This window comes from Triturus cristatus, chromosome 3_1 (assembly GCF_964204655.1).
Source record: "Triturus cristatus chromosome 3_1, aTriCri1.1, whole genome shotgun sequence".
Classification (NCBI taxonomy): domain Eukaryota; kingdom Metazoa; phylum Chordata; class Amphibia; order Caudata; family Salamandridae; genus Triturus; species Triturus cristatus.
The window spans coordinates 726071398-726086092 of record NC_140583.1 but is presented as its reverse complement, the minus strand read 5'-3'; the positions used below and the strand labels follow the sequence as shown (position 1 = coordinate 726086092).

The window sequence follows — 14695 nt, the reverse complement described above, 5'->3', positions numbered from 1 at the left end:
GTGTAAGAAATTGGATTATTGGTTGAAGGGGATGAGAGCCCACTTCAAATAATCACAATCCTTGTCAGGGTGAGCCACAAAAGCCACTAAATCAATCAGTGCTTCACATGGTCTGGTCCTGCCCGGACGTACAGCAATACTGGAAATAGTCACCACGACTCTAGCGCAATACATGGACCGCACACTGAGTTGGACCTGGGAGGTGTGTATACTGGGTTTGTACCACAGAAGTAACAAACATAATGTGACATCATGTTATATAGATTTAGGCCTTATAGTAGCCAAGCGACTGATCACGAAGCGCTGGAAGTCACCTAACCCTCATGCGGAGAGGGCCTGGTTTCAATCGTTGCTCTGCAAGGTGCATGCAGGAAGCATAGCCTTGTGTATGGAAGACGCAATAGGAATTCGTAAGCAGCCACTTGCGGGATGCTGGGACGCGATTCTGGCAGACTTTCGCATTATATGGCAGAGTCAGTCTACTAAGCCCTCTCGTTCCCCTGACAGAGATATGTCCCAGACCTGAGTAGCATAACTAGATCACATGTCCCACTTTACTAACCAGCTCAGACATGTAAATACGTAGTCAAACGCATTGCCCCTCACTGACTACTATCCAAATCAACTCATATAATACATGACGAGTAACCATTGTGCGGCATACATGATGTCCAACAGGAAATACTCCAATCAAGACTTACCTAAGTGCAATACACCGGTGAGCAGCGAGGACCAGTAGCTACTTGATATTGGATGTGCATTGTGTTATTATGAGAAAACAGAAAAGTTATTATTTCACACAGGAGTCAGTATGATGTTCCCTTTGGTTAATATTAATGTTGTGTTGCAGATGGTCTAATCCGCAACCCCTCAGGCTGCCTATTTTGAGCCATGCAGTAGTACCACCATGTTGATAATGTAATACTGATTAAACTAGATGTGCCTTATTGGAACGCTGCTACAAGTGTAACGCTACTGACAGTTTACAAATGCATTTTAATAATACTGTCTAAGGTGGACTGACATTTTTTTAAATTGCTTAATCTCAATTTCAAAATTAATAAAAACACATTTAAGCAAAAAATCAATCCGTGCTTAACCCTCTGGTAGCTTGGCACAAAAGCAGTCCAGCCGAACTTACAGTCAATGTGTAAAGTGCAAACACAAGAAAAATGGCAAACCTATTTAGAAAGATAGAGTAAACATTAAAAACTTAAATGATATCAAAGCATCAAAAACGCAATCAGTAGAACCAACGTTATGAATTTATAAAGTTTTATCTTAAAAATAGCTCCAAAAGGCGTAAAGCGCAATCTGATCGCAAAGTCCAGGACAAAGTCACAAGTTCAAGCCAAGGCTTGTCTCACTGGATGTTTTGCCTTCTGATCTTAATGAAGATGGTGCAGTGCAGCTCTGTAAGGCTCTGTGTCCTGGGTTCAAGACAACCAAGTTGAGTCTTCCTTCAGGCTTTAGACAGCAGGGCAGTCCTTGTTCTGAGTCTTCAAAGGTCCAAGAGTGTTGTGATTTCAGGTTCTGGGGATGACACTTTTATACCCAGAGCCAGCCTGTGGGCGGGGGACATCCTCTTTGTCTAACCCTACACTTGTTCTGGACAGTTCTTCCTTTTTCCCTGCGCTTCATTCCAGCCTGGCTAGAGAAACAAATAGCTGGCAGGCCCAGGGTTCCAGTGGAGGAGATGTTAACAGTCTCTGGGCACTGGCAGAAAGGAACATTGGGCTTGGAAAGGAAAATGCCAACTTTCCAAAAGTGAAGTATACAAAATGAGGTGGATGGACTACTTGAATTAATCTTAGCCACTGGTAATTACTCCAGCCACATCCTAGTCCATCGTTATTTTGTGCTCCAAGCCAACTCAGTTTGGAACCAGCCATATGCAAATTAGTCTTGACCCTGCTCCAATTAGAACAGTCCAGCCCAAACTGCCAGGGCTGATTCTTCCTGAACCAGAACACACGCAACCTAGGACCGGTATCTGCCCAGGTATAGTTTGGTTCTAGTGACAGTGTGCACAGGACCCACATCTGGGCATACCCATCCTAATTAGGCTGATGAGCCCTAAATAGGGTGAAACCGGTCCTGGGTTGCTTTTGCTATAGTTCAGGAACAAGGAGAAACAGTCAGTCTATCACAATTTTTAAAAAGAAAAAAGAAGAGAAGCAAAACACTAAATGAGGGGAAATAAGCTTGAGGGCTAAGGAACAGGAAACGGAAGGGGAATTTTTAAAGGCTCTTAATCTAATTTGGTCTAATCACCAAGCTGTGATTTTTGCAATTAATGTTTTTTCCAACAATATCTGCACATCTAATCCCAGTAATACCAAATCCTTCTGACTATGGCATAAACTTCAAGATTCAGACCTGAGGGCTGTTTTATCAGTTTCTGACCCTGTGGTCTCAGCAGATCCTTATATAGCGTCTAGATAATATGAAAATTGGATTCATTCAGTCACTATTAATCTAACTCCTATAAAACTTCAAACATCTAAAAGGATTAATCCTTCGGCTCCATGGCACAATTCAGATCTAAAAGCTTCTAAACAACACTGTCACAGACAGGAGAATATGGAGAAAGGAATACAACGTAATAGAAAAAGTAAAATATAAGCAATGCTTAGCCAAATATAAAATACTCATCTTAACTGACAAATCAGAATATTATACGAAAATGATTAAGTCAGTTATAAACTTCACTAAGGAGCTTAGTTGACTGGTTGTGTAAGTTGGGGGTTAAAGATTGTGCATTAGTACTGCTTCCGTCCTTTCCAACTAATAGGGTTCAATCAGTAAGCTTAGATGACTTTACTTCAGAACCTTACACCTTACCATGTGGTGTTCCCCAGGGTTCAGCATTAAGCACCATCCTATTTAATTTATATGTCGCCCCTCTGGCAGCGCTTATCAGATCATTTGGGTTTTCATTTGTGTCCTACGCTGATGATACCGAAATTGTGGTGTCCCTTTCAATGCAGATCATGCCATTGACGGTTCCTTTCAAAATTGTATGTCTTCAGTCAGCGATTGGATGGGAAAAAATTGCCTTAAATTAAATTCAACCAATACAGAGGTGATGTTGTTTGGGCATAGTGCATCCTTCTGGACTCCTTCTTGGTGGCCTCAAGACTGGGAAACTCTCCCAGTCCCAAAGAATAAAGTAACCTGGGTTTCATTCTGGAAAGTAGATTAACCTATAAAAACTAGGTCAAAGCAGTCATCTCCTCTTCTTTTTGTGTTTTAAAAACTTTGAAGAAAATCGATCACCTAATTCCATTTGACATATTAAAAACAGTAGTCAATGCACTGGTTCACTCTCGCATTGACTATTGCAATGGACTTCATCTTAAACTGCAAAACAAACTGACGTCGAAGTTACAAACTGTCCAAAACTGGGCAGCCAGAATGCTCTTAAACCTACCCAAATTTCATTCTGCAACCCGAGCTCTGAATAAGCTTCATTGTCTCCCTTTAAAGAAGCAAGCCATTTTCAAAGCTCTCTGCATAGCTTTCAAAGTATTAGCTGGAACAGGCCCTGACTATCTGAAAAAGAAGTTCAGATGGTACGTTCCTAGCAGATCCCAACGATCTAGTTCTGGAAAAAAACTAGTGATTCCCCCACAGAAGTTAGTCTCCCGGGGTGGCAGACGTTTTGTTAGAAACACTGCACTTCAATGTCATGATTTGCCCCTAGATATAAAAGCTGCCCACACTCTCCTGATCTTTAGAAAAAATGAAGAACATGGCTCTGCAGCAAATAAGTGTGCTCCCTTTTTGATCACAGGCAAGTGCTAAGAAGCCTCATTGCAAAAGAGTGCTCTATACAACCCAAAATCAAATCAAATCAAACCAATCACCCTCCTTATGTTGAGGAGTAATGCCCCTTTCTATTTTCAACAACAACAAAATGCCCTGCAGAGCTTTCAAACTGTCACCATTTTTGGGCCACTCACAACGTTTCTAAGAATCATCCTCCGGACAATGATGAGGGTTATATATTGGTAGGGTTCGGAAATAATCATTAATGACCTCTTCCAAACCTCTTTTAGGTTTCAGAAATCACTCCCTCCACTTTAAAAATCACATAAGTAACACATTTGTAGTTCTCTCCCTCTGGTACATACTGAAAGAAGGACCGACTCTCTTATTTTTTTCTTTTCCCCCGGAATTTTATAAAGCGCAAACTTGACCCGAAGGTATCTGGTATCAGAGCGGTTTACATGAGCACCAGTTACATCACACTAGGACACATTCATTTTTGTTAGGCATGGGGAGATTAAGTTATTTGCCCAGAATCACAGGATGTTGAGCGTCATTGCTGAGACTCAAAACCGGTTCCCTAGATTTGAGATCGACAGCCCTAGCCTGTTCAGCCACATCCTCTCCTCTCTTGGCCTCTCTTCCAAATTATGATGGAAATTCTAAATTTAAATGTAGCTGGTAATGCTAGATGAGGGATTGTTCACAGTATTGTTCATGGTATGGTAGGCAAGTGAGCAGTCCTGCTATGATGGTTGATACAATGAGTTATTTCAGTAAGTTCTCTTGTAGGTTTAGTTCATGATATAGTGCATTCTCCTCCAAGTATGGATCATGATACGGTGGTTTCTCTTGTGAGTTTTCCCTGTAGTATATTGTATTAACTGTGTGCGTATGAAATCTGTTTTGGCAAACTGACCTATGTACAAATAGGTCAGTTCGCAAAATACCGAATCCCAGGGGGTTGGAGAACAACCTGCTTAAATTAATATTCATCATGTAGGTTGCAATTTATAACTCACCATGATTAGCTGCAATTACACAGATAGTGGCCTGCAAGGGACAGCAGACCACTAGCCATTTGATTTCTTTTCAAAATGGAAAACATTTATTTTAAAGCAGCATAAAGTCCTTAAAGGAACCAGGGCTGCTTACAAAACATTTTCGGTTTCTGAAATCTTCAATGCAAATCAGGTACCACCCTTGGGAGTCGGTAACATATCAGTATGTATGCATTTCTAAACCCATTAGCGATTCGAAAAAACGTTTCCGAATCTCTAAATGGTTTTTGTTAATAGAAAAAGCATTTTCTTTTTCTCAAACCCTCTGATTTACCGGGTTTACAAATGCTAAAATCCTTTGTACATCTGTCCCTTAGTTTGAATCATAATATGGTGCTTATTGAGTAACCTTGAGTCATACTATGAGGGTTGTCTTGTAAAATAGTTTCATGATGTAGAATTATACTGGATTATCTGTTGAGCTGGTATTGTGTGTACTACTCTGTCTTTGAATCATGATACATAATGATCCACCCACAGGTAAGTATGTATGTCAGAATCTCCCAAAACGAAGTATGTATCCCACATTGGTGGAGAATACACATTAGTTGTTAAAATACCCCTCACACACCAAAAGGGCCCTTGGTGTCATGCTTCATCATATGGGTCTTCCAGCCCCTCTACGGGACGGGGCGTGCTACAACCTACGTTTGCGTGGGAGCACTGATGTTTGTGAGACAACTATGTGTAGTGCGGGGGTGTGAGAGGAAGGGTCTGGAGTGAATGAAGGTGTGAGATAAAAAATACCTGGCTCTGTGGTTTAAGAAATTTTACATACATACTTCGTTTTGGGAGATTCTGACATACATACTTACCTGTGGGTGGATCATTATGTTTATTGACTTATGACTGGGAGGATGTATCCACCTCCACTACTCTTTTGAGTGGTACCTCTCTACTCCCTATTTTGTTCTTTTTCATTTGAATCATGATATGCAGGGCTATTTTGTAAAATAATAAATGCCAGCTCCAAAAGATTTCTCGGAAGCCCAGGGCAGCACTGCTGAATGTCACGGTTGCCAAATACCAAGGCTGTATAGTCCTAATTAGGATAGGATAGGATACGGTTTTATATAGCGCACGAATGCCGAAGCGTCTTGGCACTGGTATACACAGAGGGCGATGTGATCCTCAGATACTATCCTCTTGAAAAAGCTGTGTCTTTAACAGTTTTCTGAAAGCTTGGTGGTTTCGTGTAGATTTTAAGGAATAGGGAAGCTTATTCCAAAGTCCTGCGGCACGAACTGAAAAAGCTCTGCCGCCACATCTAACTTTCCTGATCCGATTAATCTTGATGAGACTACGAGTGCTAGACCTTAGCACACGGCCAGAGGTATAGGGGATGAATAGTTTCTGAACATCCTTGGCACCACCTCCAATGTCTTAAGTCTATATGCCTTATGTACTAGGCATATAGACTTAAAGTCTATGCGCTGTTGGACAGGGAGCCAATGTAATGCAGTGATTCCCCCTGAGATCGATTGATCTCTTGGGACGCCCAGTAATAGCCTCGCTGCGGCATTCTGGAGAGTCTGCAACCTCCTTATCTGCGTCTTATTTATCCCTAGCAGTAAGGCGTTGCAGTAGTCCAGTCTGGATAGCACAAGACCAACTGCAACAGCTTTGCGCATTTCTGAGTTAATGAAAGGGAAAATCTTACGTAACGTCCTTATCAGAAAGGAGCAGGATGATGCAAGGCTGTTAACGTGAGCTGAAAAATTTAGCAGGTTGTCGAACAGCACGCCCAGATTTCTCACTTTGGGCACGGGGCAGGGACACTCCCCAGCCCCTACCGGCCACCAGGATCTGTTCCACAGGGGACTGCCATGACCAAACTCAATAATCTCGGTTTTCTCTGTGTTAATCTTCAGGAAGCTCTCCTGCATCCAACTCCTAATTTCAGACAGGCAGCTGTGGAATTTAAGAGCCATGTCAGTTGATTGTTTAACAGCGGAAATTATGAGCTGGGAATCATCAGCGTAAGAGACTATCGTGAGGCCATGCTTCCTGATAAGTTTTGCCAGGGGAGTCACATAAATGTTGAACAGCGTAGATGATAATGCTGAGCCCTGCGGAACACCACACGGCAGATGGAAGCTGTCCGACTGTAACCCATCCCAAAGCAGACTTTGCTCCCTCCCTTCCAGAAAAGAAGAAAGAAGGGACAGTGCAGTCCCCCGAATGCCGATTTCCTGAAGCCTTTTAATTCACTCCGCATGGTTTACGGTGTCGAAGGCTGCCGACAAATCCAGCATCACTAAGATTGCCTTGCCTCCGTTGTCCACAATGTTACGAATTTCCTCTGCTGCCACAAGGAGTGCTGACTCCGTGGAGTGTTGTGCACGAAACCCGTGTTGAGTTGAGTCCAGTAGATTATGGGTACTTAGGAATTCTGTCAGGGATCTGTTTAGCTCCCTCTCCATGATTTTGGCTGCAAAAGGCAGAGCGGCGATTGGGTGGTAATTCTTTAGTATATGGGGGTCCAGTGAGGGTTTTTTTTAATAGAGGTCTAATAGTTGCAATCTTCCAACTTAAAGGGTATCTACCGGACTTAATTACCTGGTTAATTAAAAGGGATAGTTCTCCAGAAATCAGGTCTGCAGCAAGATGCATAACGGCAGGGAGGCAGGGATCTTTGGGTGAACCTGATTTAGTTAGAGTAACCAATCTGCAAATTTCCTCCCTCGTAATGAGGGGGAAATTGCTAAGGCCAGGATGGCTCTCCATGGTGGTTGTCAGCAACTGCCTCTGACTGTCTGACCCAGGGTGCAGATTCATGAAATCCTTATAAATTATCTGCACCTTGTCTTGAAAGAACAGGGCAAGCTTCTGACATGTTTCTTGGTCTGGCCGATAAGTATTGTCCAAAGGAGGCTTAGAGAGAGCAGTAATTGTCTTAAAAAGCTCCTTGGCTGAATTCCCTGCGTCCTTGATCTTAGTCTCGTAAAATGCACTTTTAGCTGCTATTATTGCATCTCTGTATGCTGATAGGGCATGATTGTACCTAACCTTGCCATCAGCACTATACTCCACTCTCCAAAGCCGCGCCGCCCTCCTGCATGTACTCTTCAAAACCTTAAGTTCCCTATTATACCAGGGAGCAGATGGTTTAATCCTCCTCGTGCCAAGCAGCTTCTCAGGCACTACTTCGTCGACCGCCAGCCATTTGTTGAAAAGCAGCGCCGCCTCAGAGTTGTCCCTGCTATGAAGGGGGCGTGAGCGACCCAGTGCAGTACTTAGATTGTCCGCATTCGTCTATGACCAGATTATTTCCTTCCGCGGTTTAGGGCGGGAGGGAGCTACTGATATTCCTGCCCTAATATTAAAATAAACTACACTGTGATCAGACCAAGGGAGAGCTGTGATGTTGACCATTTCCAGATCCATATTATTTATTAAAATACCGTCTAAAGTGTGGCCCATTTTATGAGTTGGACCCTTGACTACTTGGTTGAAGCCTAATGCTGCCAGATTTTCCAGCAGCAGGGCTACCTCCGGTTGATTAATAAGTTCCAGGTGGTAGGTGAAATCACCCAGGAGAATAGAAGGATGAGGATCCATTCGGGATTCAAGATGGCTCATGAGCCTTGAGGGGCAAGAGGACTTAGGCCCAGGTGGTCGATAAATTAGTAGGCCTTGGAACTTAAAAAAGTTTCCTAAATATATAGTAAAATAAAGTGCTTCTGCTGGAAGATCCAGGTGTGTTTCTAATCGTAGCTTTAGATGTACACGATGAGCCACCGCTATCCCACCGCCCCTCTTGCCTATTCTATCTTGTGAGGTGACCACATAACCGCTAGGTAAGGCTGTGTTCCAATCTGGGCCGGATGTACTGTCGGTCCAGGTCTCGGTTAGAAAAATTATGTCCGGGGAGCAGTTTTCCAGCAGATCCCCAATTTGATATCTATTCTTATGGAGAGAGCGGACATTTAAAAGGATACACCTTAAGATTTGGGGCTGATTGGCTCTGGTCTCTGTTTGTAAGTTATGTCTACCGGTGCTCTCTACATCAGCTATGTGTGTCGCATCCAAGAAGTTGTCTAGACCCCCCTCCTCTCGGTCACACCTAAACTGGTATAAACATTTAGTACAGGCCCGATTCTCTGTGTGTTCATGTGATAACACTCAATCATGAGGCTTGCATAGGGCAGTATCTAGAGCCATCAGCTCTGCTCTACGGTAATAAAGTACCTGTTGAGATGCAGGGGTCCTGGCGCTGGGCGCGGATGGGCTCAGAAGGGCTTGCCTTTGGCGCGCCTTCAGCACGTCGCCGGCGCGCCCGCTGCGCGGACGTCCCAGCACCCCTTTTGTGTGCATCAAGCCCGCCCACCAGCTGACGCGTCAACCCAGGTGCAGTGCGGACCCGCCTAACTTCGGGTCCGCTTGGGTCGAGCGTCGGATAGCAATCAACAGAGAAACAGGACTGACCGATGTGTGTTCTCCTACGAATTAGCAGCAAACAGCAAGGTAAAACCGTGTTTAAATTAGAATGCCAGCTGGTGCAAAACAGCGCGATGTGCAAGATCTACGTAATACTTATTTTAAAGATACTAAAAAGGCATACAATGAGGAGAATCAGATTAAAAAATTGGTACAGACTGTGGTATAAAATTCAATTCAATTTGTGCAAATGGCGTGAAGTGAAAGAATAAGCAACGTTTTCATACAATGTAGGACGAACAGGATGTGAGAGTCAGGAAGTAAGGATACAAGACCCCCTCTGCTTAGCCTCTAGCCTCTTTCAACTACCACCAGATAATTCCTGCTTCTTTATCTCACTCTCACTGGTTATTTTTCTTCCCTGTTCGTTTCCTTTGTCACTGCTTTTCTATTTTTCTGTTCTTCCTTCATGTGTTTTTCTCTCTCTTGCTCTGGGTCAAAGGAAAAATTAAGCGCTGGTCACCAAAAATACGTTCCGGTGGGCCCCACTTGCAACCACTGGCTCAAGTTAAGTAGTGGTGATATGATGCTTGTAAGACTGGTTAATAGTATAGTTTCATAGAAAGCAAGCAAGAGACTGAGTTTGAGTAAAAAAAAATAGGGTTTCTCTTGTAAGACTGGCTCAAGTTATAGTGTGTTCTCCAGTCAACATGAGTCATGTTATGAGGATTTACTTGTGAGTATAGTTTATTTTCCTGTGATATTGTGTGGCTTTCATGGATTTTCCAGGGATTTCATATTCCATCTTGAAAAATACATGTGCCCCCTGGCAGTTCCTACTGGGTCTCTTTAAGGAGGCAATCTGATTTTTTCCTCCTGGGAGGTGTTTTTTTGAACCACCTGTTAAATTAGCATTTTAGTAATTTGGAGAAGATTTTTCCTGTCTGGCCACATGGCTGTCTAACATGTCACCTGTATTTTTCTCAAATAAGGGTTTTGTCAGATAAGCAGTTAGGACACTGTGAGTTTAAATAAACCTTCTGTCTCATTTTAACTAGGAGTTTGGTGCCTCCTAGTTCTCGTCGAACATTAGAAACAATTAATATAGCAAGTAATTACGCTGAACATTTAAAAAAACATCAGCTCAGTGAGCCAGCCAGATATGCTAGAGGGATAAATTTAAAGATTGTGTAGGTACTGTTATGGCGCCTGCTTGCGTGATGACGTCTTGTTCTCTGTTTTTCCTAGAGCGGGCCAGTACGGCTCTTTGTTCCTTACAAGAGGCGAAGAAAGGAGAATGAGGTCTCATCAACTCCAGCAAAGAAGGATTCCCCAAAGAGCATCACCCTACTACCTGGTGCGGCTACTACATGTAGGTTTACAGCTTCCACACGCTTTCTGGTCTTTGTCTCTTTGTTATTCATGGACGTCTAGCTTCGTACAGTGATTGAAACTACCACTGTTTATCATCATGTGAAAATATGACACATCGACAGATGGTCACAATGCTAAGATGGTAAGCTATGTTCAGGTTGTTCCAATAAGCCTTAAGCAATCATCGTGATAGGCCAGGGAGACCAGGTGTACTGAATAAGGTGATTATTTGACTCATCTGGTGTCAAATGCTAATGAAAAAGGCACCTTTAAGCAACAGATAATAGATACATTGTTACTCCTTATTTTTTTCCTTATAATCCCTTAATCGAAAAGAGTTAACTTTAAATTCCTGAATTTTCTTGTTAGAAGTAAAAGGACTGTATCACAGCAAACAACATCACAAGTCTGCAACCAGTCACTATGCTTGATTTGCAGACTGTGGACAGCGGTTCATTTCCTCCTACCCCCTCACACTGCTGAAGTAATTACTATGTAGCATAACTTCTATTACAGTGGCAGTAGCCACTCTGAAACATAGTTAGGATTCCCAGGCATAGGAATTCCTTTTTAATTTTGGTTACTAATAACTTTGCGCCCATTTGACAAATCTCCACGAAACTTTGCAGAATTGTTCTTCCTTGTACTTTGGCAGATGTTTCAAAGTTTTGCGTTGATTTCTCAAAGAGGTGAAAAGATAAAAGGAGGGTCCCATAACGTTTTTTTTCACAAATGTATTTTCCACAGACTTTTGTATCTCTCGTAGCACGAAAAAGATTGAACAGATTCATCCGAAATTTGGCAGGATTAGCCATTATGGTGCGCAGATAATCCTTTTGGGTAGTACAGGTAAGTATTTGTTAAGTTATAAGGCATTTTAACTTAATGAGGTCTGTGGCCACTGTATCTTTGCGAAATTTCGCTGTATTTCTGTGATACATAGCGATGACAAGTCATTATGTCATTGGCTAATGACTGCCTTTACAAAAGTTAACGGCAGCTATTTTGCTTTTAGGCCCACTTTGCCTGTGTTCTGCGTTTCCCCCTTAGATGTAGGTAAGTATTAGGTTTGATATTTTTCCCCTACCTATTGCCACTTTATTAAAGCGGTAATAGGTAGGGGAAAATAAGAATACGTTTCTATATATTTACAAAACATGTACATATAGTACTGCAGCATTGCCTTAGGAGTACCCCTATACCAAAAAACAAAATTGTTACAAAATGAAAAATTTCCTAGTAGACACAAAGGAAAGTTTCAATTCTATTAAGGACTCGGAGGCGAGGATTATGCTCTTCTTTCTTTATTTTCCAACACCAGCAGATTCAACGTTCACATAAAAAAACTCTTTCCCATGAACACTACGGAAAGGGCAGTCCAAGAGGTCAACCAATCAGTATCCACGTATGTCCTTGGGGTCCGGGGACTGTTGTGATATCTTCTCTTTCTTTGACTGCGAACCGGCCAGTCATCAACAAATCCCATTAGTCCGTCTTAGATGAGTCCGGTCCTGAAAGAAGTAAGAGAGTATCGAATGAATCCAAACTTAACCATCACAGTTATCACAAAGGTAATCTACCGATGAGGCGCAAGGTTACAAGAAAAAAAGGCACAAGGATAATCAACTATTAATTTCCAATACAGTTATACCCAAACCCATAACACTTTCAAACCAAAAAGGAGAGACCTGTACGTATACCTTACGGTGCTGTTGATCCACAGGTTAGGGCGGGAAAGAGCGACTGAATCCTCAGGAACTCTGGGAGGGGATAATCCTCGCCTCTGAGTTCTTAATAGAATTGAAACTTTCCTTTGTGTCTACTAGGAAATTTTTCATTCTATGGCAGGACCGGAGGCGAGGATTATGCTCGTTCAAAGCTTGTCCACCACCAGGGAAGCCATGTCAATGACCGGTTTAAAGTAGAACCTTTTAAACATCGAGTCTGATGACCAGTCAGCGGCATTGAGAATATCCTCGAGACGCGCTCCGAGGGTAAAGGCTTTGGAGGCCATAGCTCCTCTCACTGAATGAGCCCCGAAGTGCGAGATGTCAGTGCCTGCTTCCCTCATGATCCATCTGACCCATCTTGCAATGGTGGGAGAAGACACAGCCTTGAAGGGTTTCCTGAGAGAAATCAGCAGCTGGTTTACGCCGTGGGGGACGATGTTCACCCGTCATGCTCTAGTACGCCTTGAGGCAGCGCACCACACACAACTTGGGCTGCTTATCAAAAGCCGGGTAAGAGATTATCCTAGAGCCCGATTTAGTGCGGCTAGAAACATGAAAGATGACCACTTGAGGGGAAAAGATGTGACCGAGGAGATCAAGAGCTCTCACATCAGAAACCCTCCTGCAGGAGACCAAACAAAGGAGCATGGCCAACTTTGCGGAGAGTTGCTTGCGCGACCGGTATCTATGCGAAGGCCAGGACTGAAAAAGATGTAAAACCTTGTTAACATCCCACAACTGTGAGTACCTAGGCACGGGAGGCAGGGATAAGCGAATACCCCTCAATAACTTACACACAAAAGGGTATTCCCCCACTGCAGCGCCCTGCACCGGGTCATGGCCCGCTGAAAATGCCGATTTGTAAGAATTTATGGTGCGGTAAGCCAAGCCTTCTGTGGCCAGGGAAGCCAGGAAATTCAAGACATGGACCACTTCGCACCCCACGGGATCCTGACCCCGGCTAAGACACCAAGCCACCCATCAGGACCAAGCCGAACGATATCGTTTGTTGGTGCCGTCTGCCCATGCAGCGGCCAAGATAGTCTGAGCGTCTCCCGATAAGCCACGGAGTCTCCAACGTTGCCGGAAATCCGCCAGGCCATGAGGGGCATCCGATTCTGCAGGGCTAACGGGTGAGGCTCTCCTTGGGGATCCCGAAGAACCATATGATCGGGGGGTAGAAGGATTGGAGAATCCCAAGAAAGTTCCAGAAGAACTGGAAACCATACTTGTGACCTCCAATAAGGCGTGACTAGGACTACCCTCGCCTGTTGTCGGTGAACCTGCGCTGAGAGGCGCATGACCAACACAAACGGTGGAGAGGCGTACCCCGTCTCCTGGGACCAGTCCTGAAGGAAGGCATCCGTTGCCCCCGCCATGGATCCGGTTTCCAACTGAAGAACCGGGGAAGCTGATGGTCCAGGCACGAGGCAAAGAGGTCCACTGAGAAGAGGCCCCAAAGGGCGTGGAGCCTCGGGAAAACACTGGGGTTCAATTGCCAGAGACTGACATCCGACCACTCCGAGAGCACCAGTCCGCTATTACATTGGCCGCACCCGGAAGATACTCCGCCGTCACCAAGACGCTGTTGTTCAGGCAAAAGGACAAAACTTCCTTGGCCATGTCCGCTAAGACCTTGGACTTCGTGCCTCCCAGGTGGTTTATGTAGCGGACAGCTGACACATTGTCCATCTTGAGAAGGACGTGACAGCTGATCTTGTCCTTCGTCCAACACTTGATGGCAAAGGACCCGGCCAGAAGTTCTAAGCAATTGATATGAATGTGCTGTTCATCTGCGGACCATTTTCCTCCGGTAAATGAGTCCCCGCAGCGCGTCCCCCAGCCCGACCTGCTGGCGTCCGACTCGATGACGATGTCCAGAGCCGAACCGAAAATGGCCCTCCCGTTCCAGGCCTCCATGTGGTCCAGCCACCACTGCATTTACAACCTCACCTCCTCTGTGAGGGGAACGAGCTCTGAGTACTGTAAACCCTTCCTGAGGTGAGTGGCTTTCAGCAGCTGAAGGGCCCTGTAATGCAGGGGCCCTGGGAAGATGGCCTGAATGGAGGAGGAAAGAAGACCCACCAACCTGGCTACTTGCCGAAGGGAGGTGGTGGGCCGCGCCAGGGTGCGCTGGAGTTCTCTCCGGATCTTTGAAACTTTCCTGGAGGGGAGACTCAATGTCTTCTCTACGGAGTCTATGAACCCCAGAAACGTCGTTTGCTGGGCCGGAACCAAGAGGGATTTTTTCTCGTTGATTACGAATCCTAGGTCCTGTAAGAGACACACCGTCGTCTGAAGTTGCTCTGCGATCAAGGTGGAAGACTGAGCCACTAGGAGGATGTCGTCGAGATAAATCTGGAGGCGGAAGCCCCTTGC

General features: G+C 44.4%; 1 protein-coding gene across 7 annotated transcripts in view; it reads left to right on the top strand.

The window, feature by feature from the left end:
* DEAF1 (DEAF1 transcription factor) overlaps positions 1-14695 on the top strand; it is a 357225-nt gene that overhangs the window by 180317 nt on the left and 162213 nt on the right. For all 7 annotated transcript variants that reach the window (XM_085644850.1, XM_085644849.1, XM_085644848.1 and 4 more), the window contains one exon: positions 10461-10584. In XM_085644850.1, coding sequence (XP_085500976.1) covers positions 10461-10584 — 124 coding nt within the window. The remainder of the gene's footprint in view (positions 1-10460; positions 10585-14695) is intronic.